Source organism: Pyrus communis, chromosome 13 (assembly GCF_963583255.1).
Source record: "Pyrus communis chromosome 13, drPyrComm1.1, whole genome shotgun sequence".
Taxonomy (NCBI): Eukaryota; Viridiplantae; Streptophyta; class Magnoliopsida; order Rosales; family Rosaceae; genus Pyrus; species Pyrus communis.
The window spans coordinates 18,746,082-18,772,998 of NC_084815.1; the positions used below are offsets into that span (position 1 = coordinate 18,746,082).

The 26,917-nt window shown below is 36.7% G+C and overlaps 3 protein-coding genes and 1 pseudogene across 3 annotated transcripts; 2 read left to right on the forward strand and 2 right to left on the reverse strand.

Annotated features, from left to right (window-relative positions):
- The first annotated feature begins 3,982 nt into the window (after nt 1-3,982).
- Nucleotides 3,983-6,022, forward strand: LOC137713615 (large ribosomal subunit protein uL11c-like). The gene is made up of 4 exons (XM_068452935.1): nt 3,983-4,348; nt 4,425-4,597; nt 4,691-4,754; nt 5,649-6,022. Exons 1-4 carry the CDS (start codon nt 4,111-4,113, stop codon nt 5,858-5,860), a joined length of 687 nt encoding a protein of 228 aa, XP_068309036.1. The 5' UTR covers nt 3,983-4,110; the 3' UTR covers nt 5,861-6,022.
- Nucleotides 6,023-7,736: 1,714 nt separating this feature from the next.
- On the forward strand, nt 7,737-10,479 carry LOC137713478 (metal tolerance protein 1-like). Its single transcript, XM_068452778.1, has 2 exons — nt 7,737-7,860; nt 9,081-10,479. Exon 2 carries the CDS (start codon nt 9,081-9,083, stop codon nt 10,329-10,331), a length of 1,251 nt encoding a protein of 416 aa, XP_068308879.1. The 5' UTR covers nt 7,737-7,860; the 3' UTR covers nt 10,332-10,479.
- Nucleotides 10,480-10,534: 55 nt separating this feature from the next.
- Nucleotides 10,535-12,194, reverse strand: LOC137713479 (caffeic acid 3-O-methyltransferase-like; annotated as a pseudogene).
- A 425-nt stretch (nt 12,195-12,619) lies between these two features.
- Nucleotides 12,620-21,020, reverse strand: LOC137713484 (protein DMR6-LIKE OXYGENASE 2-like). The gene is made up of 5 exons (XM_068452784.1): nt 20,736-21,020; nt 20,279-20,526; nt 19,852-19,871; nt 13,606-13,922; nt 12,620-13,153 (listed from the first exon to the last, which is right to left on the reverse strand). The coding sequence occupies exons 1-5, from the start codon at nt 20,958-20,960 to the stop codon at nt 12,908-12,910; spliced, it is 1,056 nt and encodes a 351-aa protein (XP_068308885.1). The 5' UTR covers nt 20,961-21,020; the 3' UTR covers nt 12,620-12,907.
- Nucleotides 21,021-26,917: the final 5,897 nt, after the last annotated feature.

Here is a 26,917-nt window from a genome sequence, read left to right on the forward strand (position 1 = left end):
ATTGATAGTGGTTGTAACAACCACATGACAGGAAATGAAAGCTTGCTGGTGAATGTGAGTAGAAACCTGAATGCAAAAGTAAAAATGGGAACTGGTGAAGTTGTGAGTGTAGCAGGAATAGGTACACTAGTCATTGAAACTAAGATGGGAAGAAAGCACATACAAGAAGTAATGCTAGTGCCTGGCTTGGAAGAAAATCTCCTAAGTGTGGGGCAAATGTTGGAAGATGGTTACTATCTACTATTTGGTGGTAATGCAGTTTGTATCTTTGATAGCTGAAACTTGAATGGACTGGTTGCTAAAGTTCAAATGACTAGCAACAGATGCTTTCCCTTAACTAGGATGCCTGTCACACCACTAGCATTAAAAGCTAGTGTATCCCATTGTACCCAGATTTGGCACAAGAGACTAGGTCATTTAAACACAAGGAGTTTGCTACAACTCAAGGAGCAAGAAATGGTTCATGGACTAACTCACTTGGAAAATTCCAAGAATGTCTATGAAGGATGTATGCTTGGGAAGCAACATAGAGATGAATTTCCAAGAGAATCTGCTTGGAGAGCTAAATTCCCACTTGAATTGGTATATACAGATATCTGTGGTCCAATGCAAATTGTTTCAAATGCTGGAAACAAGTACTTTATTCTGTTCACTGATGACTGTACTAGAATGACATGAGTCTATTTTCTGAGGTACAAATCTGAGGCACTGGAGTATTTCAAAAGGTTCAAAGCAATGACAGAATTGTAGTGAGGATACAAGATCAAGTATCTAAGAAGTGATAGAGGTGGTGAGTTCATGTCTTCTGAATTCAATGACTATTGCAATGTTTCTGGTATTCAAAGGCAACTAACCATGTCATACACACCACAACACCACAACAAAATGGTGTGTTAGAAAGAAAGAATAGAACTGTGGTGGAAATGGCAAAAACTATGCTACATGAAAAAGGCATGCCATACCAGTTTTGGGCGGAAGCTGTGCATACTGCAGTATATCTCCTCAACAGGTGTCCTACTAGGGCTTTGGATAAGATGACTCCCTTTGAATTCTATAGTGGAAGAAAACCTGGAATTGCACACTTGAAGATTTTTGGGTCAGTATGCTATGTTCAAGTTCACATGAATCTAAGACACAAACTTGAGTGCAACAATCACAAATGTGTTTTTGTGGGGTATGGAACTAGTGAGAAAGGATACTGGTTATTTGATCCTATCACTAATAAAATTATATTGTCTAGAGATGTAGTATTTGATAAGAGTGCTAGATGGGATTGGAATGACAGCTCTGGAAAACAGTCCAATGTATCAATTACTACTGATATAGCAGAATCTGAACTAACTCAAGGGTCAAATGTTCAAGATGAAATTGTACTCCCTGAGGTCATTTTTGATACTTCACAAGATGGTTTGAGTTCTAATGCTGATGGTTCAAGCTCAAAGATTGATCTATCACAGAGCTATGATTTTACCCCAAAGAAATGGAGATCCTTGAATGAAGTCATTGCACAGTGTAATGTTTGCATTATGGAACCCGAGAATTATGAAGAGGCTGCTCTAGATTTGTCTTGGATGAAAGCTATGCAAGCTGAGCTAGACATGATTGAAAGGAATAATACATGGATGCTGGTAGATAGACCATCTAGCAAACCTGTGATAGGTGTGAAGTGGGTATACAAAACAAAACTGAATCTTGTCTCCTGAGTTTCATGCTTTGTGATTTTTTCAAAAACTTGACCAAACTCTACCACTGGAAGCCTCTTGATACATGCTGTTAGTATATGGAGAGGCACCGCGGCTATCGACGGGTACAAACGGTCAAACACAAGTATTGAATTGGTGGGATGATTTTCCACGGAGTCAGTAGTTGGTTCAGTCATCTGTTGGAAAGGTTGGAGAATTCCCAGATGGCTAAGTGCCACTATCACCAAGATCTTGATGCAGTGTACAAGGACTAACACTGTCGTTAGGGTTTTGCATGACCATTTCTGCATCTTAATACCAACACAGAACGCCATGGATGTAGAGGGAGTGAGAGGGACTGAATTTGAATGTATCTGAAGGAGTTGTGTTGCAGAAAACACCGCATAGATGGATGGCTATATAGATAATAGATGGACAAGTTTATTAAAATAAAAAATAAAGATTCCTTGGAGCTTGCATAATATTGTTGGCCGGTCAAATTTAATAAGATTAGGTCATTTTTTCTTGTCGCCATAAACTAAGTATCGGATTAGAATCAATCTGTGCAAACCTACATGATTGTTTTGTGGAATCTTAACTTGTCGCGTGTCAATTTTGCTGCCTATATTTCACTAGTTTTAAATCTTTTGATAGCATGGAAAGGAACCCCGATACGAATATGAAAGTTGATTGTTTAATGGGTCAAAATATATCTATACTACATATTTATAAAATTTTCTTTGTCAATCAAAAGATGATGAAAATACTATTTATTGTTCTATCACAACAAAAAAGTTAAAGAGCAGTAACGTAATTTGATAAAACAAAATTTTGCTGTTTTTTGTTTAAACATCATCTACATGTGATTCTAACATCTCTAATTTAAAAAAAAATTAAAAAAAATTAACCTCTCTCAATCTCTTCTCACTCCTATGTTATCTCTCACTCTTTTCGTCTCTCATTCAATTTAAAAAATAAAAATAAAACACTTCACACACTTTGTGTGTGGGCATATACTAGTTTCTAATTATTTTAGGTATGTTGTACTCCCGTATTTTATCTCCTTCTTTAATTTGGGTTTTGTGGAACTACTTACACAACTTTTAGAGTTGTATTGCGAACATGTTATCATATTATTTAATTGAAAAATCGAGAGTTTCTCACAAGCTTACGATGTATCTAAAGATGATGGTTTGTAATTGCTGTACTTGTAACTTGTGTTGCCAAGGGGTCTGATATCGGTTGCTCATGTTGAACGGCGTAAAGCTAAAACACCGGCACTAAGTGTTGTATTTTGCATGCCAAAAGTGAGCGGTTCTTTAGTTTCACTTTTAAGAAACAATTTACTTGTTGGTTTGATTAGCTTAAAAAAGGGACATAATTTGGTGAAAGAAATTCCATATTGCATCCAACTAAACCATGTGCAGTCTCTATTATTGCATCTCCCAGTATTAAGAATGCAGTTAGCTACTGAGCTATTCACGTAAACAAATGTGTTTACAGGATATTTTACTACCTTAATTCTCTGTCCCTTTTTGGGAGAAATTCATGGACACTCTGATTACATTATTGTGCCTTATTTGGTGAATGGAACTTGATTAATTAAAATGGACAATTGTCCAACTTTCTAAGGAATGGGACTTGACCAAATAGAGGCCTCGTTTGGAATGAAAAATTGTATTGGAACACAAAAGATAGTTAGATATTATTTTTAGCGTATGTTGAAGGAAAAAATAAAAAAATTGTGATAAACTTGGAGGGAGGATATAGATTAGTCAATAAGAAAACTTACTCATTTCTATCATCCTCAAAAATTGTAGGATTAGAAAGGAGAAATTTTCTTCTTATCTATCTGTTGGCCCTAAAAACTACTAAGCTTACATGTTGTGCATGCTAATAAGCATTAGATTTGGATTGGTGTAATTCAACGTTATGTTTGGTACTCAAAATTGATAGGTATTGGACATAATCAATCCGACCGTAATTTCATATCATGTGCATTTTTGTTGGATTAGTGTAACTAATCCTTTCAAGAAGTTGGGACAATTAAACCCAACTAATTCGACCCCAATATCTAAACCTAGGGACCCAAATAACCCAACTAAATTGATCTTGTGGATCACCAAACAATGCATTGGATTAGTGTTTCTCTCTCCAATCTACACTGCATACACTCCACGTTGACTTAATTTGTTCACCTCCGATGGGCTAATTAGGCCCACGTAAATCCCAGCCCAAAACGTATTTAACTGCTCACTGCTAAGCGCTAAAACCAGCAAACAACTACTCTGCTATTACGACGTCGTTTCCACTGCGTTATAGAGATTCGGGTCGTCTCTTGGCCTTGGAAGATAGGACTCCACTGGGTTTTATCCAAAAAACTCTGACTTCCTGCTGAGAAACTGCTCAGTGAACTCAAACCTCTCCCATGGCGTCCTCCGTGTCTACCTCCCACCACGTCCTCTCCTCTCTCTCCTCGCAGAATACCAACAGCCGCGACAATGTGAGGAGTCAGCTCTCTTCCTCCCTTTGGGGCTCGCCGATAAGCATAAGCAGCGTGTTCTCCTCCAACCCCACCAGCTCCCTCCAATTCCACACGCGGAGGCGCCTCAGCGTCACCGCCATGGCTCCACCGAAAGCCAAGCCCGGCGGAAAAGCCAAAAAGGGTATTCCAAAGTCACTGTTTTGCTTCGCCTCCGACGAATTTGAGTTCATTTCGTTGATGGGTTTTCGGTTTTGCAGTGATTGGAATGATAAAGCTGGCGTTGGAGGCCGGGAAGGCGACTCCGGCTCCGCCTGTCGGCCCGGCGCTGGGTTCGAAGGGTGTAAATATCATGGCTTTTTGTAAGGATTACAATGCCAGGACGGCGGACAAGCCCGGCTATGTCATTCCAGTTGAAATCACCGTCTACGATGTTAGTCTGCGTTGCGAATTTGGTATAATTTTTCCAACTCTTTCCTTAATTTTTGCAAGATTGTGACTTTGGTATCAGATTTTTTGATGCCAGGATAAGAGTTTTACTTTCATTCTGAAGACCCCACCTGCTTCGGTTTTACTTCTTAAGGCTGCAGGTATGATTGTTTTCTGTTATATCATTGTGCCATCTATCTGTTTGATGTGGGGTTCTTTGAATTTTGCTCATACATTGGCATTTCGTTGCATCGGAAGATATGTCGCCGTGTTTATTTTCTAAATGCTGCTGCTCAACCAGTGGATAAATGCAGATGTCTTGTGATAAGCTTTGTGTGTTCACAATTTGTTGAGAATGTTATATCTTATCAACAAACAAGAAAAATGAGTGGAAGATGTAGTAGATTGAAATCTTTAAATGGGTATTGATGTCTTCATGGCTGGCGGACCCTGTCTTTTGCCAATTAGTATTGGTGTGTATAGTTCATGTATATATGTTTCTGTGTTAAAAACTGGGAGCATTTTGCATTACATGAAGAAAATGAGGAAATTTTGATTAATGTGAGGAATGTGGAGTCAGCCGTTATGAATTGGCCATTGAGCTTTCATCTGACACTTGGTTAGGCATTCTTTCTCATTCGATTAAGTTTTAAACCTATAGCTGGAATGCTAGGACAAATCCAAGTATAAGTGGCAAGCTTACCTTCATGCTTGTGGCTTCGATTGTTATTCTCTTTGATCTGTTGTACAATAATTGGTTTTGATTACAAGGACTTCTAGTATGCTCCGGTGTACACTGGAGAATTTTCATTGATTATATCTGTCATATCTGCTATAAATCAAGTCTTGGCCACTGTTTTGGAAATATCACTAATCTGGACATGTTGAAATAGTTCGGCTTTGTTATAGTATGCCATCACATATATGATCATAATCGGACCAATCACGTAAAAATCTTTTCTTGATTAAATGCGGTTCCTTAGTCCTTACTAGCATTTGAATACCATAGTTGTGCAATAGTTGTTCATCTGTGCTGAATGGTATGCACTCTGCAGGAGCGGAGAAAGGTTCAAAAGACCCGAAGATGGAGAAAGTGGGAAAGGTCACCATCGATCAGTTGCGTACAATTGCGCAAGAAAAGCTGCCGGACTTGAACTGCACGACAATAGAATCAGCAATGCGAATCATAGCAGGGACTGCAGCTAATATGGGGATCGATGTCGACCCTCCTGTTCTAGAACCCAAAAAGAAGGAAGCTCTGCTGTAGTTCTGCTCTCAGCATTTTGTTTCCTCGATTAGGCTTTTTGTTTCTTGAATCATACTTCGTATGTTTCCAGAAGACGGATGGAAATCAGTATGTACAAACCACTACCTCCGATTTTTGTTGTTGGTTGTAAAATTCTTCATCCATGTATTCCATAGAGCTCTGTTTTCTCTTCTCTTACAATCTTTATACTTTATTTTTTGGTCCCTAAGGCTCCATCGTAGCGGTTGTTGGAAGATAAAGCGAAAGCTTTACTTCAAGCAATTGTGATCAATTGGGAATGAGGGAGTCGAACTTGATGGAAACTATCTCGGCATTGGGGAATCGAATTTGAAACTTCTTTTAACATTAAGAAGACAAGTGTCACTAGATTTAAAATATAAAAAAAAAACGATATTCTACAATAATCTACACTAAGTAGAGCGATAAAATTTAACTCAAGACGCAATGAGAAGAATCTAACGACCAAGACAATCCACAGAGTCACTAGGCCAAACCCTAATCAATTGTCGCTTCAGTTTTGGTATTATTCAGCTTCATTATTTGGATTTGGAATCCGGAATGTGACAAGTAGACTGATTCTTTTATCTTTCTTTTTGGACAAGACATTGGAATTTAGGTGTCGTACACTCTACTCTTATGTTTGTTTTCTCTGTTAACCAAAAATGCAGTAAAAAGACAACTCTACCCTTATGTTCAAACAATCAAAATTATAATTATGGATGATCATTACTAGTCTCTTGCCACATCTGTACACGTGTGGCAATTTGCTCTCTTTATTTTATTATTTATATTTCTATTGGAACTAGTTGGTTTATGGAATTTGTATTTTAATTCATTGCTGTGCATTTAGTGTCCTTCAGAGTTAGTAAAAGACAACTTGTGGATGAGAGTAGAAAATTCCCATGTGATTAGTTTAAAGGTTAGGATATCGATAGTATGTTTGTCATAAATTATATGTTTTTTTTCTTCTTCTAATGTGTGTTTGTGCATGGATACGTTAACTCAAAAAATTTAATAAATGGGAATTTAGCCTCATTCGTATTCTCAAGTTGACTAAATTTTTTAAATACACTTTTAGAATGATTGAAAGCATTTTTGGTGAAAATGTTTTTTAACCTAATCCTTAGCAAAAATTCAAGTGGATTTTGAAAAAGCACTTTAAGTGCTTCATCCAAGAAACATATATCTGATGCTTCTTCCAAAAAACAAAGTGTTATTGGAACCAAAAATCAATTTCAATAAAAGTGCTTTCAATCATTTTAAAAATACTTCCAAATGAGTCCTAACTTGTTATCCGAGTCAAAATCGTATCACAAAGGATTACCATCTTTGTTTGGATTTCCTAGTTGTTTAGGTTTTTGCTTTGTTTTGGGATTAGATTTAAGTCATGTTAAAGTAAGATCAATTTATTTTACTTGTTTTCTACGAACAATAAAGGAATAAATCGAACTCAAAACTATCAATACACAAGTTTTTTATTTTTTTGAACAAATGATACTATCTATACTACAGGAGGAGGGGTAGACTAAAACTCACAATGAACTAATAATAATATGGTTCAAATTTGTTTTGAACGAGAATCCAACCTAAATCTCTTACACAAGTTAGACATTTAATAAAATACCGAATGTTATTTCCATCAAAACAAAAATACCAAATGTTATTAGACTTTTTTTTTTAATTTTTTAATTTTTTAATTTATTTTTTATGACAAGAACGTCATCAGAGTCTTGAAAGGATTAAAATACCCAAAAAACCATTCCACGTGTTGGCGGTCCAAAAGGCAGAAGGCCTTTTAAAGGCAAAATAATAAAAATAAAATCAGTCCTTAATTGTCATTGAATGAGAAACAAACAAGGAATGCAAATCATCACCAATTGGACAGAGGAACCTTCTCCACACCCAAAGATGGGATTCTAAGCCCATTATATATATGGGATGCCTATGTATCAAGTTCCAAGCATCAACCTTTCCCTTCTGGGCAATACCGCATTCGAAAGGTATCACTCTCTCTAACCCTTTATCTTTCTCTTGATTCATTAAGTGTTCAAGTTTCGATTTTTATGTGGCGGAATTCATAAATTCGACGTCTTTTCAATTGCCCAGATTCTCAAAATCGAGGGAGATGTTAAGTTTTTAATATTATCTCGTTTGGGTCTGTTGGTTTTGATTACATGTTTTGGATTCTGCTCTGTTTTTCTGCACTTTGTTGGTGATATTCCTTGTGGGTCTCGTGATTTTTGTTTGGTTGTATTAATGCACTCGTTGCCCACCAGTGTAAAGATTTCTTGGTTGCCAGTTGGGTTTTTGAAAGATAAAGTTTCATAATTTATATAATTTTTATGTTCTCTGATTAAGGTATGCATTCTCTGTTGATTGCTTGCCAGAGGATTGCTCAATCGTACCCCTATTTATTGTATTCATGTATCCCTCGTGAAAATTTTATTTTATTCTTATGTATAATGTATCTCAGTTGAATTTTCGTGATGTGGCGGTAGCTGTATGCTGTGTTTTTCTTCAACTAAGTAGGTACTAGTTATTGTATAAGCATTAATGTTGCAGTGATGTATATTATTTATGCTTCACACCATATGTTCTTGTCGAAGGGGTCACGGTGCTTGACGTATATGAAGGAGCTCTACCCAAAATTTCCAGTACTTTCTCCCTCCGATTGTTTGTGGCTTTGATTCGGGTTGCATAGTTTTGGTTGTACACTTCTTGTAGGTTTGGCGTCTGAGCAAATTTTCGGATTTGAAGTCCAGTATTTGTAGACGCTGTCTAACCTGTGATTATGATTGTTGGGAAGACAAATATACCTTAAGTGGGTTGGTTTTCGATATCTGGAAGATGGTTGGGTAAATATCGGATTGGGCAGAGTACATTACATTCGTTGTGTATGTATCGAGTGTTCTGTTGAGCGTCTGTTATTCAAATAAACTAGTTAGGGAGGTGACATAAGAGAACACATATTTCTTTTGCTCCTATTGATTTTCAGGACAGCCAATAAGATGCTTGTTGAGGTGCTTGTATTCTCTATATCGTTTTTGTCTGCTGCCTTATATTCGTTGAGTTAGCTCTATGTTGTCCTTTTCCCGCTGTTATTGTTTTCAAGCTTGTTTTTATTATTTACTATATGATTCGTATGGTTATATCTGACAAAAAGATTTGCCAGAATTTACTAAGGCTTCATCATCTCTTACAATTTCTTATTGCCTTTCAGATGGAAGCTCAAAATTCTGGGTATTCGCATATTGTTGAAGTAGGTGGAGATGTGCCAGCTACAGATACGAGCTTGTGTGGGACCAAGATTTGTGGGGATGCACCGTGCGGATTTTCTGATGCTAAAACTAGTTCCAAAGATGCACAGGAACGGTCAGCATCCATGCGGAAGCTTTTGATAGCGGTTGTCCTCTGTGTCATTTTCATGAGTGTGGAGGTTGTTGGGGGTATCAAAGCCAACAGTCTTGCGATTCTCACTGATGCGGCTCATTTGTTGTCAGATGTTGCCGCATTTGCAATTTCTTTGTTCTCACTTTGGGCATCAGGATGGGAGGCAACTCCTCGTCAGTCGTATGGCTTCTTCCGGATTGAAATACTAGGTGCTCTTGTTTCCATTCAGATGATTTGGCTGCTTGCTGGGATCCTTGTTTATGAAGCCATTGCAAGACTTATCCATGAAACTGGTGAAGTTGAGGGCTTTCTCATGTTTCTTGTTTCTGCGTTTGGTTTACTGGTTAATATCGCCATGGCACTCTTATTGGGTCATGATCATGGGCACGATCACGGACATGGACATGGACATGGCCATGGTGGGCATGGTCATGGACATGGTGATCATAATCATAGTCATGAGGATCATGATGAGACCCATAGCCATGGGATTACTGTGACAACACATCACTCTCATCATCATGAGGCACACTCGAATCATGACGACAAGCACCATCATACCGATGTAATTAACATCACAGAACCTCTGCTCAATCATAGCTCTGAAGGTGAAAAGAAACCAGAAGGTAAAAAGAAGAAGCAACGAAACATCAATGTGCAGGGGGCTTATCTTCATGTACTTGGCGATTCCATTCAGAGTATTGGAGTGATGATTGGTGGAGGGCTTATCTGGTACAAGCCAGAGTGGAAGATTATTGATCTGATATGTACTCTTGTATTTTCAATAATCGTGCTGGCGACAACAATCCGGATGTTGAGGAACATTTTGGAGGTTTTGATGGAGAGCACTCCCAGAGAGATTGATGCCACAAAGATTGAGAAAGGTCTCTGCGAGATGGATGAGGTAGTTGCCATTCACGAGCTGCACATATGGGCGATAACTGTTGGGAAGGTGTTAATGGCTTGTCATGTTATCGTTAAGCCGGATGCTAATGCCGATGTGGTGCTGGAAAAGGTTGTAGACTACATCAAGAGAGAATATAATATCAGTCATGTAACGATTCAGATAGAACGTCAGTAGAGATGGAGAGAGACGATGTGTCAATGCCCGACTGTTGTAATTAGGTCAGTTTGGAGTTTTTAAGACTTTGACAGATTATAATCCATCATCCCATTGTTTTGCTCTTATATGTTCCTTTCTTGTTAAGTATACTTATCTCGTCAATGAATGAAAGTTTAGTATAATGTTTTTGAAACTCAAAAGATTACAGTAACAAAACATATCCAACTGGAAACTACATATTCTTTAACAGTTCCACGATGGAAAAGGTAAAAGCGGAACAAGCAACTCGAATGTCTGAAAATCCTGCCGCTTTTGCCAAACTTTGTAATTCTCTCTCTGTTCTCTCCTTTCCCATCACATTGGTATTCATTAGGCACACATCAAACAGAAACAAACTTTTAGCAGAAAGAGTTGTTTCAGGGGCTTCTTGTATCACCATATCCACCACTATCACTTTTCCGTTGTTTGGCAAGGCCTCATAGCAATTCTTCAGTATCATCAAGCATCGATCGTCATCCCAACCGTGTAGTATCCATTGTTAATAAAATCATTTGCATTAGTTGAAAGCTGTCGAAAGTGTAACTAGTTGAATGATATTGGGTTGGATCGGTTTGAACACGAAACTTAATTGTAGGGGTAAACAAGCTAGAGTGCCCATAGTTGTATTAAAAATTTTGGTTCAGCCGAAGTAGATGTTTGCTTTTGAACTTGCTTTGTAAATAAGCAGTCGAATAATTCTCAGAAACCTCACCTTCATGAAAATGGCATCGCTTTTCGGAATCCTCACAAACATATCTGCTGTAATGTGCTCTATACCTGAAGCAAAACTCTTTCAGTAAGTTAGCAAAGCAAAGTGAACTACGAAGAGCTACACGAAATTGTCCAATGGTTAGTGAAAAATTTATATCATACTGGGATGGGAGGGAGACTTTTCAACAACTGAAGGCAAATCATAGTTGATGCCCTTGATGACAGGGTGCTTGCAGATTATCATGTTAAGAATAGTACCGTCGCCACCACCCACATCTACCAGTGTACTTCGACCTTCGAAACCTGTGTAGATCTTAAGATTCTCCTTAATAAAAATGAGGTTAAACTCTTTCATTGAGTCCTGAAACACTCCACCAAGTCTGTCATCCCTACCAATGTAATCCACCACATTCATTCCATAGGCCTGGCTAAATGGGAGTCCTTCCAAAACTGCATCTTTCAAATGGTAACTGCAGGAATGGTGACATATGTTGATGGCTGCACTGATGCAAAAGAAATGAACTTTGTTCGGTTCTTTACTTGCAAATCAATAATAGTTTGACGCGTATACATAAATAACTCGTTTATAACACAACATGAAAAGTTTTTGCACACGTGTCATACTGTCAGTTCAAACAAAACTGATTAAATTAACAGGGTTTTGTAAAAGGTTGTACTAGTACCAGCTATATAGGATGACCTTGTCATGGCACAAATTGAGTAATGGTGCCAGAGACGCACCATCCTGGTTCTTAATAAAGTATTTGGAGACGGGTGCCAACCCATAAGCCCTAATAACCTTCCCATTAGCTTGGATTGTCGAGCAAGTGAGAATAGAGTAAGCAGAAAGAAGGCGAAACATGCGATCAAGAACTGAAGGGGCTTCCGGATTGTGGAGAGATCGAAGCTGAGACGCTATTTGGGAAGGCGAAAGCAGGGCTCCCGTGCCAGCTTTGTGGATAATGTCAAGCACACCAAGCTGCTTTAAGCACCATAGGCAATACTGATACGTTTGCCAATTGCAAAGCATATTGGGAGTCAGCTTCCTCTTCTCCATTAATGGTGGACATTTCAGCTGTTTTTTCCTTGTCTTGTAGTTTTGATTTTTTGTTTGGAATGCTCGTTTATGTTGTTGTGAAATGTTATATACCATGAGAGGTTAAAAGGGTTTTCAAATTCATCACGATTCTGAAATTGTGCATGAGACTAATCTGTTTTCGTGTAACTTCTATTTTGGGGGCTTCACTGCACCATTTTATATTTAAAGTTGGTCTTCTTCTAGAAGACGATATCATAACATATGGCAATGCGTTAGTGGATGGAATCAGGAGCTCCTTAAGTTATGGCATTGAGAGTAGGATTATCTTTCCTTCTTAGTTTTCCTTCTCTCTTCTCCTATTTGAATGGTTACGATTAAATCACGTCAACGCTTTATGTTAGTTTTTTAATAACCAGAAAATGACAAAAAACAATATGTAAGAGGAGGAGAAGGGAAGGGGATGAAAATACAAGAAGATAAAATTTTACTCCATGACATTAAGGCAAGTATTGTAAAATTCTCAAATCACTTTATTACTGTAGCAAATTCAAATGGACATCAACAATATCGACATAATAGTGATACTTTATTGATTCTAATGTAAATTACATACTTTTTATTTTCGCATTTATTCTTAAACTTAAAAATGAAATAAAAAATAAAAATAGTTTCAATATCTATTTTAGATAAATATACGTACTACTGAAAATATAAGGCATCTCAACACTCAAACTAAAGTAGACCATTTTTTGAGGTCATTTGTGTACTTGTCCAAAGGTAGTGACATGAAATTGCACGCACATGTTCAAGCGGGTTTAAACAAGTCTAAGCAGCACTCAGTTGCAAGTCCTTTATTCCAGAATTTCTCATTGTACTCGGCATATGTGAAGTTCCTGTACATGGCTGGGTGGTCATAGTTGATGAGCTCCTTGGCAGGCCCAATTACTGCATCTGGTGATGGACAGTAGAAAGTTGGAATCGATATTCTCTCTGAGTTACTGTTTACCACAGCTCTATGGAGTACACTCTTGTACCGATTGTTGCTAATTACCTGATACCAAATAAAATGGTAAAAATGTTCAAAATCAATTTCAAATTTTACACGTGTCACAAAAGCTTTGTCCCTCTACTTGGACAAGTCTCGCTTGCTAGGAATAAATAAGCTTAATTATCTTGGGAGTGATACCATCATCTATTATTTCATGTCTCATGTAACTAATCAAGTGAGAAAAAAAAAAACAAAGAAATCAAGATTTCACGCCGTGGGGGGATTTTCCAATATGCTCTTAGAATTTGTATACCCCATGTGATCCTTTGGCCATTGGATCCTTGGTCAACAATCCAATAACCAAAAATCAATTAAGATAGAATACATTGAAGCGTAGTAGTATTATATTTTAGTCATTAGATCCTTCATCCATGATCCATTGACCAATATCTAATGACGAAATTTTGTTTGATAAGATACACCAAAACATAATACATTTTGGATATAGTGTTTACCTGCATCATATCACCAATATTGACAATGAAAGTGTTGGGAATAGGGTTGACAGCAACCCACTTGCTATTTCTAAGGACCTGCAATCCAGGCACTTCATCTTGGAGAAGGACGGTGATTAGGTTGGCATCAGTATGTCCAGGCAATCCATAAGTCAGCTCTGGCTGTGGACAAGGTGGATAGTAATTCAAAGCCATATGCTGCCCTTGCTTCCCCAATGCCTTAACAATACAGTTCTTTTCCAAGCCCAAACTCTCTGATATGGCCTCAAGCAATCTCAGCACCAATCCTCTCACATTTGTGCAATACTTGTTAGAAACTGATATAAATATAAACTTGATGTATAACAAGTATCCCAGATTACATTCATGCAATTTATATATGATACCTGGAGCAGTCATCCTTCTTTGTTGAAATGCAATTCTTCTACTTGTTTAAGACCTTATGTTCCAAAGGTGATAGAACCCTTAATCTCAGAACGATTCTTCACAAGCAGGGAATTGGATTATATATATATACACAGATTTCATCTGATTTCCATCTATCGTGGAAATCAGTTACTGCAGTTGATAATGTTAACCCAAGTCAATCTGCTGTTTCATCCACTCTATGTCATGATGATCCACATGCAGTGCATTGTGCTTTACAGACTGGAATATGGTTCCCACGCATAAGCATGTATGATTATGCATAGTGGACAGCAAGGCCACTGCATGTGTTTACTGACAGATGACTCATAAACAGCAAGGATGCAACTTCCAGTTGTTTTGTTTATTTGCATGCGTGTGTAGTAATCTGTGTATAAAACTCTGCTGCAATTGCAGCAGATGATGATTAAAAGTAAGATAGATTTATATATACTTATAATGTTAGTCAAGTCCAATTAGGTATCCAACATTCTCCCACATGGACACAGACTAAACATTATAATCAAAGTCATGCCTTTCACAACACTGATACCTCATGTGATCACATCAAGTTTCACGCATACTAACTTCCTTTCAACTACTATAATTAATTTAAATATTTGAACTCCAGAAAATCATGTGTTTATAGACAACACAAGCACCCTGAAACCACAAATACTTAAAACTAATATGTAGAAAGAAACTTTAGACTTTTCAATGAATTTATATTCCTTCATTCATTCAAAACAGTCATTTCATGGATCAACTTTGGAAGATCCTGATGCATTCATCGAATTGCATCCCTCGAATTATTCATGTCCAATCATCAAGACACTAGAGTAGACATATACATGCATACAGTCAGCAACTCAGACAACCAATAGGCTCAACAAGCGCATATGATTCAGTAGGTCTTGATAGTGAACAACATAAATAACATTCGAAGACATATTTGAAATATACATGTGACTTACATCAAGTTTTTCTCACTCCCACACTTCAGCAGATTCTAGAGATTCAAGCACTCCCATCTTAGAGACATGATCCTTGAATACTCCTACTGCCAATGGCTTATTGACCATGCTTTGTCTCTCAATTTCATTCCTCGGACATTGAGACTTATTCAACCTGTCTCCCTTTCCCTTAATTCTAGGAGATCAGTTATTGACATGGCCATGACTCCTAATTGGTTTGAACCCATGTTTAGGTATCATTCTCCCACTTTTGAATTTCCACTTATCATGTTCCTTGTCCAACGTATTAAGCCAATCCCTTTGTGATCACTCAAGTCATGTCAACCATACAACAACTCACATCTGCCATGAATAGCTTCAAAAGTTGAACCCCAGAAAATTAGTACTTCTTAATTTGTACTAACACTCTGAAATCACATCCCCCAAAACTACTCATGCATGATATTAACAGAGCAAACAAACATATTTAACATGTCTATTATTTACACTCCCACTGATCAAACCAAACATCATTGTCAAGCCATTGTTTGGCTCCAATGATAAGCCTTTTACAATAACCAGCTCATTAAACCTCGGTTTGATTAGTAATTCATCATTTCAAACATTGCATATATATATGAAACAACATCAAATATGATACAATCATATTCGATCCTTTATCAAACTCCAATGAGTTTGCCTAATGCTTCCAACTGAGCCTCAATTCTGCCTTATGCAGATAAACTAGTCATTGAGTGAATAACCATGACATGCAATTTTATGTAACACCTTTGGGCAAGAGACATAAAATATCAGTTATGCAATCTTAATCATGCATCCTTATTTGCAGAGCTATTTCACAAAAATTTCAAGTTACAACTCAAATCATGTCTTTGGACAAGGGAACAAAGTTGACTTTAAACTTTTATAAAATACTACATACTACACCACAGTTCAAGCCATTCACTATTTCTTTCTTTTGAAAGATTGGTCTTATGCAATGAATTGTCACTTACAAAATTCAATTAATAATCCCTTGAACAAAATTTCCTAATAATTCCCACTTTGGTGAAGATTTATTCAAACATTTGTTCAAGTATAGAGATTATTAGTGTTGAAAACCTGCATAAAACTTTAGCATTTCAATTTGATTGTAGAAATCATCCAAACGTCAAATGAAAAACCAATTTTCTACACAAGTAAGTTATAATTATAGATTATTTTCACATGTATCAGGAACCTTGCAACCTACCAGCCATATTCAAGTTCAACATAAATTTACTAAGCTACAATCTACACCAATGCCTATTGCCAATACATATTTAGATATCAAGAAACTGATTTCAATCATATACCAGATTTCAATTAGATATCGATCATCGTTTGTGAATCTGAAACAACCATGACTACCAATTCTAGAATGATAAAAGCGCAGCTTACAGTGTTTTAATCTCCAAACCATATATTCCTTTTCCTGCTGTGAATAAAACTTTGGCAGCAGCATATGGCATTAGAACAATTAATCATGCTATAGAAAAACTATAGCAATCAGATATCGATCATCGTTTATGAATCTGAAACAACCATGACTACCAATTCTAGAATGATAAAAGCGCAGCTTACAGTGTTTTAATCTCCAAACCATATATTCCTTTTCCTGCTGTGAATAAAACTTTGGCAGCAGCATATGGCATTAGAACAATTAATCATGCTATAGAAAAACTATAGCAATCATCATACGAATTTTATACATGCATAAAGCATTAGGATTTCTTATCACAATAAACAAATAGCACAGGTTCATAGCCGAGGTATTCACTGAAGAAGACATGGAAAAATCGTTGAAATGCATGCTTATAACATACCTTTAGTTAAAACTATAAGCAACCATTCATTCTTTATTGTACACCCACCATTACAAGATCTTTTCATGCAATTATATCAAGTATATGGCAGCACCATCTGCTGTCTTCTGCCAGCACGCATGGGAAAAACTTGTGTAACACACATGGGAAAGAAGTCTGAAGGTTATACTTTAACAGTAACAACATGGGAATGCTTCTGACAGCACACATGGGAAAGAATGAAAGCATTAGAGTGATACCTCAGCATCTGCTTCTGCCCGCATAACACAGCAGCGGCACAATCTCAAAACGTGAAGATTCCCAGTCCTTAAATCTATCCTGATACGCCAGTTGAAATCATCTAGAAAACTGTAAGGACTATCTTAAGAAGACATGGAAAACTTGAAACAATCATTAGTGATTGTTAAATGCATGTTTATATCACACCTTTGGGCAAGAGATATAAACTGACATTGGCCTTCATTGTATAGCCATCATTCAAGGATCTTATCATGCAATTATTACAAGTCTTTGGACAAGAATATGGCCTGATCTACATGATGCCATACACTGATTAAAACCACCAACAATTTATACATCCCCTTCTTTGGAAAAGAATGTGAACATTTCTTGAGTTTTAAACCACAACCATTCTTCCTTTACTGTAATCGAACAATTTTCTTAATTGTTCTTAACATTTACTGCAAACCAAACTGTTAGTATAATAGCCAAAAAAGATAAAACTCAAAGTGATATAGTTCCAACAATATACGGATCATTATATTGATCACAACAGAAATAGATGAAAAATGTATTCTCAGTGCAGCCAAACACGCTGCATATGCAGATCATAAAGCCACTTCATCTTCCATTTTTAAATAAATGGGATATAATCAAACTAATAAACTAATGAAAAACATCATTTGATTAGTCACGTCCCAGAGCATGCACTCAATCTATTGTTTAACGAGGAAACTTTACCAGAAGAATCACAGCAGCAGATAGCACACACACTGCAGTATAATTTTACCAAGATACATTCTCGCAATGTTCATTTACACACCATCAATCAGTACATGAAAATAGTTTAGTTTCAACTTTACTTGCATGCACCCAAGGAGATCAAGGAAGAAAATTGAAATAAATATAAATACGCATGCTTATGAAGAGAAAAATTTACAAGCATCCAACATTGCACAAAAACAAACCTCTCAAAATTTCCCTTCTTTGTAGAATTTGCCTAATTCTGTTTCTTTTCAGCTTAAATCTTATTGCCAAGCTTCCGTTAAACAACGAAGGCCAACTGCATAATGACTATGCCGAACCCAAGCACTGACCAACTTTACATACTTTTCTTTTCAAGTAACAATACATGAATACCCTTTCAGATTTATTGTATAAACATGGCTCCTTTTTTTTTTTTTTTTTTGAGAATCCACACACATGCATGAGTACAATAAAGGTTCGTTTAATGCAGTGCAAGTTGAAAAGTTTGCATTTCAGTTATTCAATTATCGTATATGTAAGTGCATGTTCATGGCTGGAAGAAATATGCTATTAGGGAAAAGGGTTTGCATAGGTATACTCAGTAGTGTTTCAACGATAGTATACAAGTACCTGGAGATACCATTGGAGATGGTGAAGAATGCACCGAGAACCCAAGAGAGAGAAACCTGCAATTGGTAGCAGTGACGGCGATCCAAGGATACACGTACCAACCCAATCTTGGGGAACCAGATTGAAGTCTGCGCATGGAGGCTGTCCCTTGAGCCCGATGAATCTAACGTCTAGGAATCGCCTTATCACTATCTTAGGGCTGACGGCATAGCAGTTTCTACCGAAAATCCACCGCCAGCACCATCGTTTGATCTCGTACCACAACTTGCACACACTATCGAGATCAAGTTCCGGTCCTGCTCCGTCTATATGAATGAGAACACATGGTCCAGCACCTCCTCGAGAAACGAGTTTGCCATTTTCGGCATTTCCCCCAATTGAATCCATGATTGTTGGAGCAGTCATAGAAATGTTAGTTACAAATAAGAGTATGCAGTTACTGCTGCAAGTTTACATCGCACTTTTGAGTGAAAATCATAAACTGCCTTCCATATTGCATATATTGGCCATAATATTCCACAAACGCAATGATACATCAAGTCTTTGGACTAGACAATTGCAAACTTTTATAGGGAATGATTCATACATTTATTAACCTTCATGCAATTTATTTATACTTCCCTTTTTGAGAAATATATGAACATGCTATGAATCTTTTAAGACCCCTTAATAGCCACGAAATACAATAACAATATTCATTTTGATGAATATCAGAAGTACATCAAGTACTGCATTACTCGAGAGATATATAAAATACATTTCAAATATATCATCATACATTTATCATAATAATAAAGCAGTAAAACGAATCTGGGACTTGTTATTTGGCTCTGATACCAAATGTTAGAAACTGATATAAATATAAACTTGATGTATAACAAGTATCCCAGATTACATTCATGCAATTTATATATGATACCTGGAGCAGTCATCCTTCTTTGTTGAAATGCAATTCTTCTACTTGTTTAAGACCTTATGTTCCAAAGGTGATAGAACCCTTAATCTCAGAACGATTCTTCACAAGCAGGGAATTGGATTATATATATATACACAGATTTCATCTGATTTCCATCTATCGTGGAAATCAGTTACTGCAGTTGATAATGTTAACCCAAGTCAATCTGCTGTTTCATCCACTCTATGTCATGATGATCCACATGCAGTGCATTGTGCTTTACAGACTGGAATATGGTTCCCACGCATAAGCATGTATGATTATGCATAGTGGACAGCAAGGCCACTGCATGTGTTTACTGACAGATGACTCATAAACAGCAAGGATGCAACTTCCAGTTGTTTTGTTTATTTGCATGCGTGTGTAGTAATCTGTGTATAAAACTCTGCTGCAATTGCAGCAGATGATGATTAAAAGTAAGATAGATTTATATATACTTATAATGTTAGTCAAGTCCAATTAGGTATCCAACAATACTCACCCACTTGCTCCCTGTGAACAAAGTGCATCTCATTCAGTTGTGTGACTTGGATGTAATTAATTAGAAACAAATGAACTTGTCTACGACGATGCTCTTCTGTTAGACTGGAACTTAGATCATTGGTCAGTTTGATGTTTGACAAGATGAATATATATAGTTCATATTCAAAGTTTGACAAGATGAGCATTTATTCAGCAACATAAACCAGACAAGGAACGTTAGTCTGAGACGATGACAAAAGGCTGCCCTTATTTAACTAAACTAATAAATTCAATTGGACAATATTCTTTTGCTAGACTGTGTATGTGTGCTCAGATTTACATCTTAACAATATAAGAAACCTGGTTAGAAAACGCTAGTTGGTTTGAATATTTAAGTACTAGCATAAGATGATGAAAAAGAAGGCATCCCTATTTACCTGAACAATGGGGGATTGTTAGGCCATTCTTGGACATAGTCTTGAAGAGGGTAGCAATGGAGCCGAAGGAAGTCCCTCCAGTTGGACAGTTTTTCAGTCCGGACATTGAAACTGGTGGAGAGCCTGGTTGTCTTAGAAGGGTCATCTGAGTACATCTTCAACCTCTCGCTCTCTGGTAATTGGAAAAGCTCTCTTGCTATATTCAACATATTTTTTATCATTATCTCTGGAACTCCATGGTTTTTCACCTGATATAAAATGGTTGGTGCATAATTTAGTCGTAATATATAGTAGTACTCACATTCATACTAAACATGTACTTAAGTATAAAGTAATGGGATACTAAGTATACAAGGAGAAACAACGGCACTAATCAACAGGGTATGCAGATGGAGAAAAGAGGTGTCGAAATCATTTGCCGAAGTATATACATATATATGTGTGTTTTAATTGTTACCTGAAAGAAACCATCAGTCTGGCATGCTAGACCAATCTGTTTGATAATATCCGAGTGCTTTGGGCCATGGAGGTCCTTGAGATCAATTAGAGGAATGGAGGAGGCATCTGATACCTGAAAATCAGTGAGATTTGGACGGTCGGAGATGGGTCTGATGTAGTTTGAAGGGATATGGTTCACACCAGACATGAGGTCTGTAAGCAGTAGGTTTGTTGTGGTGGCCATTTTGCTTACGACTGAAGAGAAAAGTTGCAAAACTAATGAAATTTGTAGGTTTGGTGAATGGGGCTTTGGATCCCTATCCTTATTTATAGCATATGACTTGGGGGATTGGCTGTTCTAGTTGTCAGATCGGCATGCCCACAACCTTCTGATTATGGACTGCCGACAGATTTGCTTGAGGTAAGCCTATGACGTCCTTCTGCTATGTCATTCTCTAATGCAATTTGTTAGTTTAAAGGCATTTTTCGAACCATGGCGTGGTACGTGTGACTAAAACGTTTTAAATATATTTATATGCGTTAATTGTTTCAATAATTTTTTTATAATAAAAAGAAAGTCAAATATTTGAAGTAAATGAATAATATTCGACCATGCTAGAAGAAACCTCTCGTAAACCAATCAAAGTAGCTGAATCCACATAATAAAATCGGTTTTTCAATTTCCATCTACATTATATTGAATTTACATTAAGAATAGAAAAAATAATATTTAATAAACAACTCAGTGAATTACATTATTGCTAGCCTATTATGAGGCTAAACCCATTCCCCCTCCCCCATAGTGTAGAAAACATGGTTTGTTCGTTCAAATAAAAAAAAAAAAAAAGATTGTTTGACAACTAATTAAATTACAATATTATGTGCGTGCGAAAGACCTTTTTTTATAACTGGCACTACATGCCTCTTAAGTGTTTAAAAATAGAGAAAATAAACAACTGATTGAATCACATTATTATGCGCGTGTGAAAGATCTTTTTTTATCACCGGCGGTACGCAGCTCTTAAGATGTTTTGAACGTGTTTAAAAATAGAGAAAATAATATTTAATAAACAACTGATTGAATCACATTATTGCAAACCCATTGTGAGGTTAAGCCCACTACTCTGCCCTTTAGTGTATATAATATTGTTTGTTTGAAAAAAAAATCATTTGACAACTAATCGAATCACGTTATTATGCACGTGCGAAATACCTTTTTTTATAACCGGCACTACATGCATCTTAAGATGTTTTGAATGTGTTTAAAAATAGAAAAAAATAATATTTAATAAACAACTTATTGAATCACATTATTGCTAGTTCATTGTGAGGCTAAGCCCACCCCTCACCCTTAGTGTAGGTAATATTGTTTGTTAAAAAAAAAAAAATCATTTGACAACTAGTTGAATCACATTATTATGCACATGCGAAAGGTGGCACTATGCACCTCTTAAGATGTTTTGAACATGTTTAAAAATAGAGAAAATAATATTTAATAAACAACTTATTGAATCACATTATTGTTAACTCATTGTGAGGCTAAACGCACCCCCTCACCCTTAGTGTAGGTAATATTGTTTGTTTAAAAAAAAAATCATTTGACAACTAGTTGATTCACATTATTATGAACATGCGAAAGGTGGCACTATGCATCTTTTAAGATGTTTTGAACATGTTTAAAAATAGAGAAAATAATATTTAATAAACAACTTATTGAATCACATTATTACTAGTCTATTGTTAGGTACTAATTATAAAAAAAAATGTACAAAAAAATTAATTATTAAAAAATGATGTTTATATGAGAAAAATAATTCTGCATTATTTTGGACTGCTTTTGAATTTTTTTTGTTTAGGGGCATTTATGTCCACTTATTTTGATGAAGCTGGTGACCCCAAAAGGAGTTGTAGGCTTTATATATAAGATTTAATCAGATGTGATATTGAGATGTTTTGTTTTGAAATGAGAAAACTTACGGCTGAAAATATTCAATTTAATTTAACATAGTTTTGTTTTTTTTTTTATTTCAAAAGCTTAAGAAAAAGTTGAATAAAGCCGGAGTCTGCATAGCTAGAGAGATGTGTTTTTCTCCTCTTCTCAATTTTTCTTTCACCCCAATTGTAGTATGCATTGTGACATGTAAAACTGTAACATGTAATAATTTAATTACATAATTGTTATATTTTGTGAGTAGAGAAATTTGAATTTAAAACGTTTACTGATTTTTCGATGAAAAATATTAATATAATCATTAGTCACACGTTTCCTTATATATTGAATCTACAAATCAATCACATTGTAGTTGAATGAGCATTCATAAATCGATAATATCGGGCGGGTGTATAGAATTGACAGAAGAATAAAAATCAGAAAAAATGAGTAGTTTTGACTGATGCGCATGTCAATGTGTTGGCAAGAGCCCCGGTGCCCCACGAGGAGATGGAAAATGGAAAACGAGTTAGGCAACTAGGCAAGAAAATAATTGGGCTGCCCCACACTTAGTCTGTCAGAAGCAAATTAGATGCTGATCAGCTACGTCGGCAGGTAATATGATTTTATTCTAATGACGTAATCAAAGTGACATCACAATATCACACGTCATTCCCTACGATCTCCGTGATGTAAACTAGTAGTCTGCATCCGAGCCAGAATAAAAATAAAGACAGAAAAAAGAAACTGAAAAAATCAGAGGGTACTAGAGTTCTGTTGTACTCCTATTAGATTAGAAATGTGATTTTGTAAATTCTAATAGATATAAGAATATCTCTTATATTGCTATTAGGAGTTGATTACCTATTAAGAGTTGTAATCCTAAAAGGGTAAGGAATTAACCTTCCATACTACCATAAATAAAGACACAATGGTGTGGAATATAACACACCTCACAATTGCACATCTCTCTCTTTCTCTCTATTATTGCCGCACCCCTCTCTCTATAGCCTCCATAATTGTTCAGTGAATTATGTTTACAACACGTTATCAACATGCTCTTGACGTTGCGCTAAAGAGAGTTTAATCTTCAATCAGGGAGTACTACGTTTTAATCTTCTTTTTACGATTAATTTATTATTTTCAATTGATCTACATGCTATTGATTCAATTTAATTTTTTTCTGTTGAACGTGATACAACGTATTGAAGATGCAATTCTGGCTTTCTGAGATGGATCTTCTACAAATTCAAAGGCCTTTGTTGTTTTCTGCAAATCAGGTATGCTTAAAATAAAGAAAGATATTTGAAACGACCATGAAGCATGAAAACATTCCTCATGACACATGAACCCCCTACATTTATATTTACCTTCCGACATATATATCGTATATATGTTCATATATTCGTCAATATATATATATATGTATGTATGTATACGTTCATGCATTACGCAATTATAAATCGCTATGTGGAATTTGTGAGTCAAAGAATCAAAAGAAATTAGAAGCAATTTTGGATTTTTCCAAACCCTAGAAATTAGGGGAAAAAAAAAGAGAAATATATATGGGCTTGCTGCGAGCTTAGGTTCTTCATTTTTGGGCCTGCAGCCTCATAAGAAGCCAACTTTGCTGGGCTTCTGTTTTCAGCCCACGCTCGGCCTGCCTACTTTTTATCTTTACAGCCTGCAACTGCATCCCTGACTCTGACCAAATAGTTGATCTTTCCATGCAGCAGCCGCTGGTGGGCTTGCAGCTCCAGCAGCCTGCACCAATCCGTGCCACCTCGTCAGAAGCCAGCCTTGCTGGGCTTCTGCTCCCTGGCCCATGTTGCAGCAGCAAATCTGCAACATTGTTTTTGATGGGCTGCCTGCAGCAGCCTCACACAGCCCAAAGCCATTTTTGGCTTGTTTTTTGACCCGATGCCATTTTTGTGGGTATCCCCGCTTCTTAACCATACCCAAATATTTTTTTGAAACATTTTTGGTTAAAGCCACACTAGGCTATATTTTCGTTATCACTTGGCATGAAGCCAATCGAAGTTAATATGACCCGAATGTCATTATTTTGCTTTTACAATCAACCCCGAATGGTTCCGATCTATTGAATTAATTAAAAGTAATCAGCAGTCCATCAATCTGACAAGACATCCAAAATTATTGACCTGAATATCACTTTTGGACATTAACGATTCAATATTTTATTTCTTTTCTTTGAATCGTTGACTCACTTTCGTAGTCCCGAAGCACTTGCACTTGAGTTCCTGAAGCAACTTAAATCCACTACACTTAAATCAGCATATTGCATTCTGTGTTCTTGCAGGAACCTCTCTTTTATGAACTAAATGTTCATAAACTAAATTGAACCTGTAGTTTCAAATTTAGTGCCTTTGAAACCCGAAGTTTTCATAAAACAAATACACCTATGAAAACTCGACGTTTTTCATGAAAACCATGTCTTAGAACTCAAATGTTCTAACTTTGATGCTTATGGATGATTCAATCCCATAACACCAATCGCAATCGTGTTCCCTCCAATTCAATGGATTGTCGAACTGTCACAAGTTCGATTTTCTTGATTTGGACGTTTCTAATAGAAACCATTTTATGTGGGGTACAAGACGTGAATCTCCACTTGACTATCAAGAAGCTAAGAACCAATGAAGACAACATTGGCAAGGAAGAGCTGAATAAGCCTCCGCCATGATATTCATTTGAAGACTTATGCCTCAAGCATTACCCATGGAATTACCTCCAGAACGAGGATTCCTTGGCACTTTGGCTTTCTCCTACGAACTGTCTGATCATGCGAGATATTGCCTAAAGCACACGATGATTACATCCATGAATGAGTACAATTCTGAAGTTTATCTGATAGAATTTCAAATCGATAATACTTTTTCTCGTCCTTCCATGTTTCCAACTCGTTCCTGAAGCAGCAATGTAGAAAACAGAAATTTACCAAATTATCGGATTTGATTACTACCACAAATGTGAGAGAACGGTATAGACTCAGTTCGGCCAGAGTTTACCGAAATGGCTCGACTCAGTTCGGTCAAAGCTTACCGAACGGTGATGCCCTGCTTCCGTAGAGATGCACCGAAGGGCATGCTATGCTTCAACAGAGGTGCATCGAATGGAACTACTCTGCTTCAGCATAAACTTACCGAACAGACCCTTCTAGCTTTGGCTGGAGCCTACCGAACCCAATTCGGAGTTTGTCTCTCTCATAATCTAATTTCGAGTTTGTTTTTACAACATATTGTAGAATCAAGGCCTGCCAAGGTGTGGCATCATGCCTGAAGCATGATCATTGGCACCTAAGACCCAAAACTTCAAGAATAAGGGATAATATTTCCAAACCTTAACCCTGCAAAATCTACTTCAGTTTTCATGGAACAGATCATTGGTTATGCACCTGTTCGTGCTCCTACCAATATTGTTGAGGAGTACCATTCTAGTAGTCAACATGTGAGATTGATTTTGCTCCACCGAACATCGTTGAAAAAGTAGAATTTTGACATGGATAGCCTTGTTAGTCGAATCTCCTTAGTAAACCATTTACTTTGTGAACACTTTTCCATGTTCTTGGATTCACATTTGGTGTTTGTTTTAAGTTATGGATAATCTTATTGATATTGTCCTCGAATATTAGTTAATTGAATCATGTTTCTTACATACATGTGACCAAATTCAATTAAACACGTGATTAGGTACAAATGTGAGAAAGTTAATTACCTGGATGAATGTAATACTACGCGCACACTAACTTTATACCTAAATCACATCTCTAGCAATGAATTCAGGTCTATCCAACCTGATTAAGAGCATTGACATGCTCCTCGTTGCATGAATGGTACTGAATTACCATGTCAGAGACCTTATATTCTCCCCGTTCCGGAAGAACGTCGTTGAGGGATATTCAAGATGACAATGATCATAAATGAAACCACTGATGGAAAATAAAGTGGAATATCTTTGCACCACCTCCAAAAATGAGCCTGAAGTTTTGTTTTGGGGCCAATAGGCTGTTTCCCAATTGGGAACACACCACAAGTGGCTGGCCTGGAGCCTGGTGATTAAGCAGTTTACTTGTTTTGGCACGACCATTTAGGACACTTAGTTCGAACAATGATGCTACAATGCATCTCCTTACCTGAAGTAAGGATCTTATGCCTATAAACACACTTTGCCAAGCCTGCTCATTAGGGAAATTGATTTTCTAAATCATCCCTCGCAAATATATGAAATCACCCTTTTTCATAGTAGATGCA

Excerpts from the sequence above, each read along its gene's own strand:
- LOC137713478 (XM_068452778.1), top strand. The coding sequence starts at position 9,081 with ATGGAAGCTCAAAATTCTGGGTATTCGCATATTGTTGAAGTAGGTGGA.
- LOC137713484 (XM_068452784.1), bottom strand. The coding sequence starts at position 20,960 with ATGGCCACCACAACAAACCTACTGCTTACAGACCTCATGTCTGGTGTG. Across the intron at positions 13,923-19,851 it reads GGAGCAAGTGGGTGAGTATT|TTTCTAACAAGTATTGCACA; the intron begins GTTGGATACCTA and ends TATTTATATCAG. Across the intron at positions 13,154-13,605 it reads ATATTGGTGATATGATGCAG|GTAATTAGCAACAATCGGTA; the intron begins GTAAACACTATA and ends ATTTGGTATCAG.
- LOC137713615 (XM_068452935.1), top strand. The coding sequence starts at position 4,111 with ATGGCGTCCTCCGTGTCTACCTCCCACCACGTCCTCTCCTCTCTCTCC. Across the intron at positions 4,598-4,690 it reads TTGAAATCACCGTCTACGAT|GATAAGAGTTTTACTTTCAT; the intron begins GTTAGTCTGCGT and ends TTTTGATGCCAG. Across the intron at positions 4,755-5,648 it reads TTTACTTCTTAAGGCTGCAG|GAGCGGAGAAAGGTTCAAAA; the intron begins GTATGATTGTTT and ends TGCACTCTGCAG.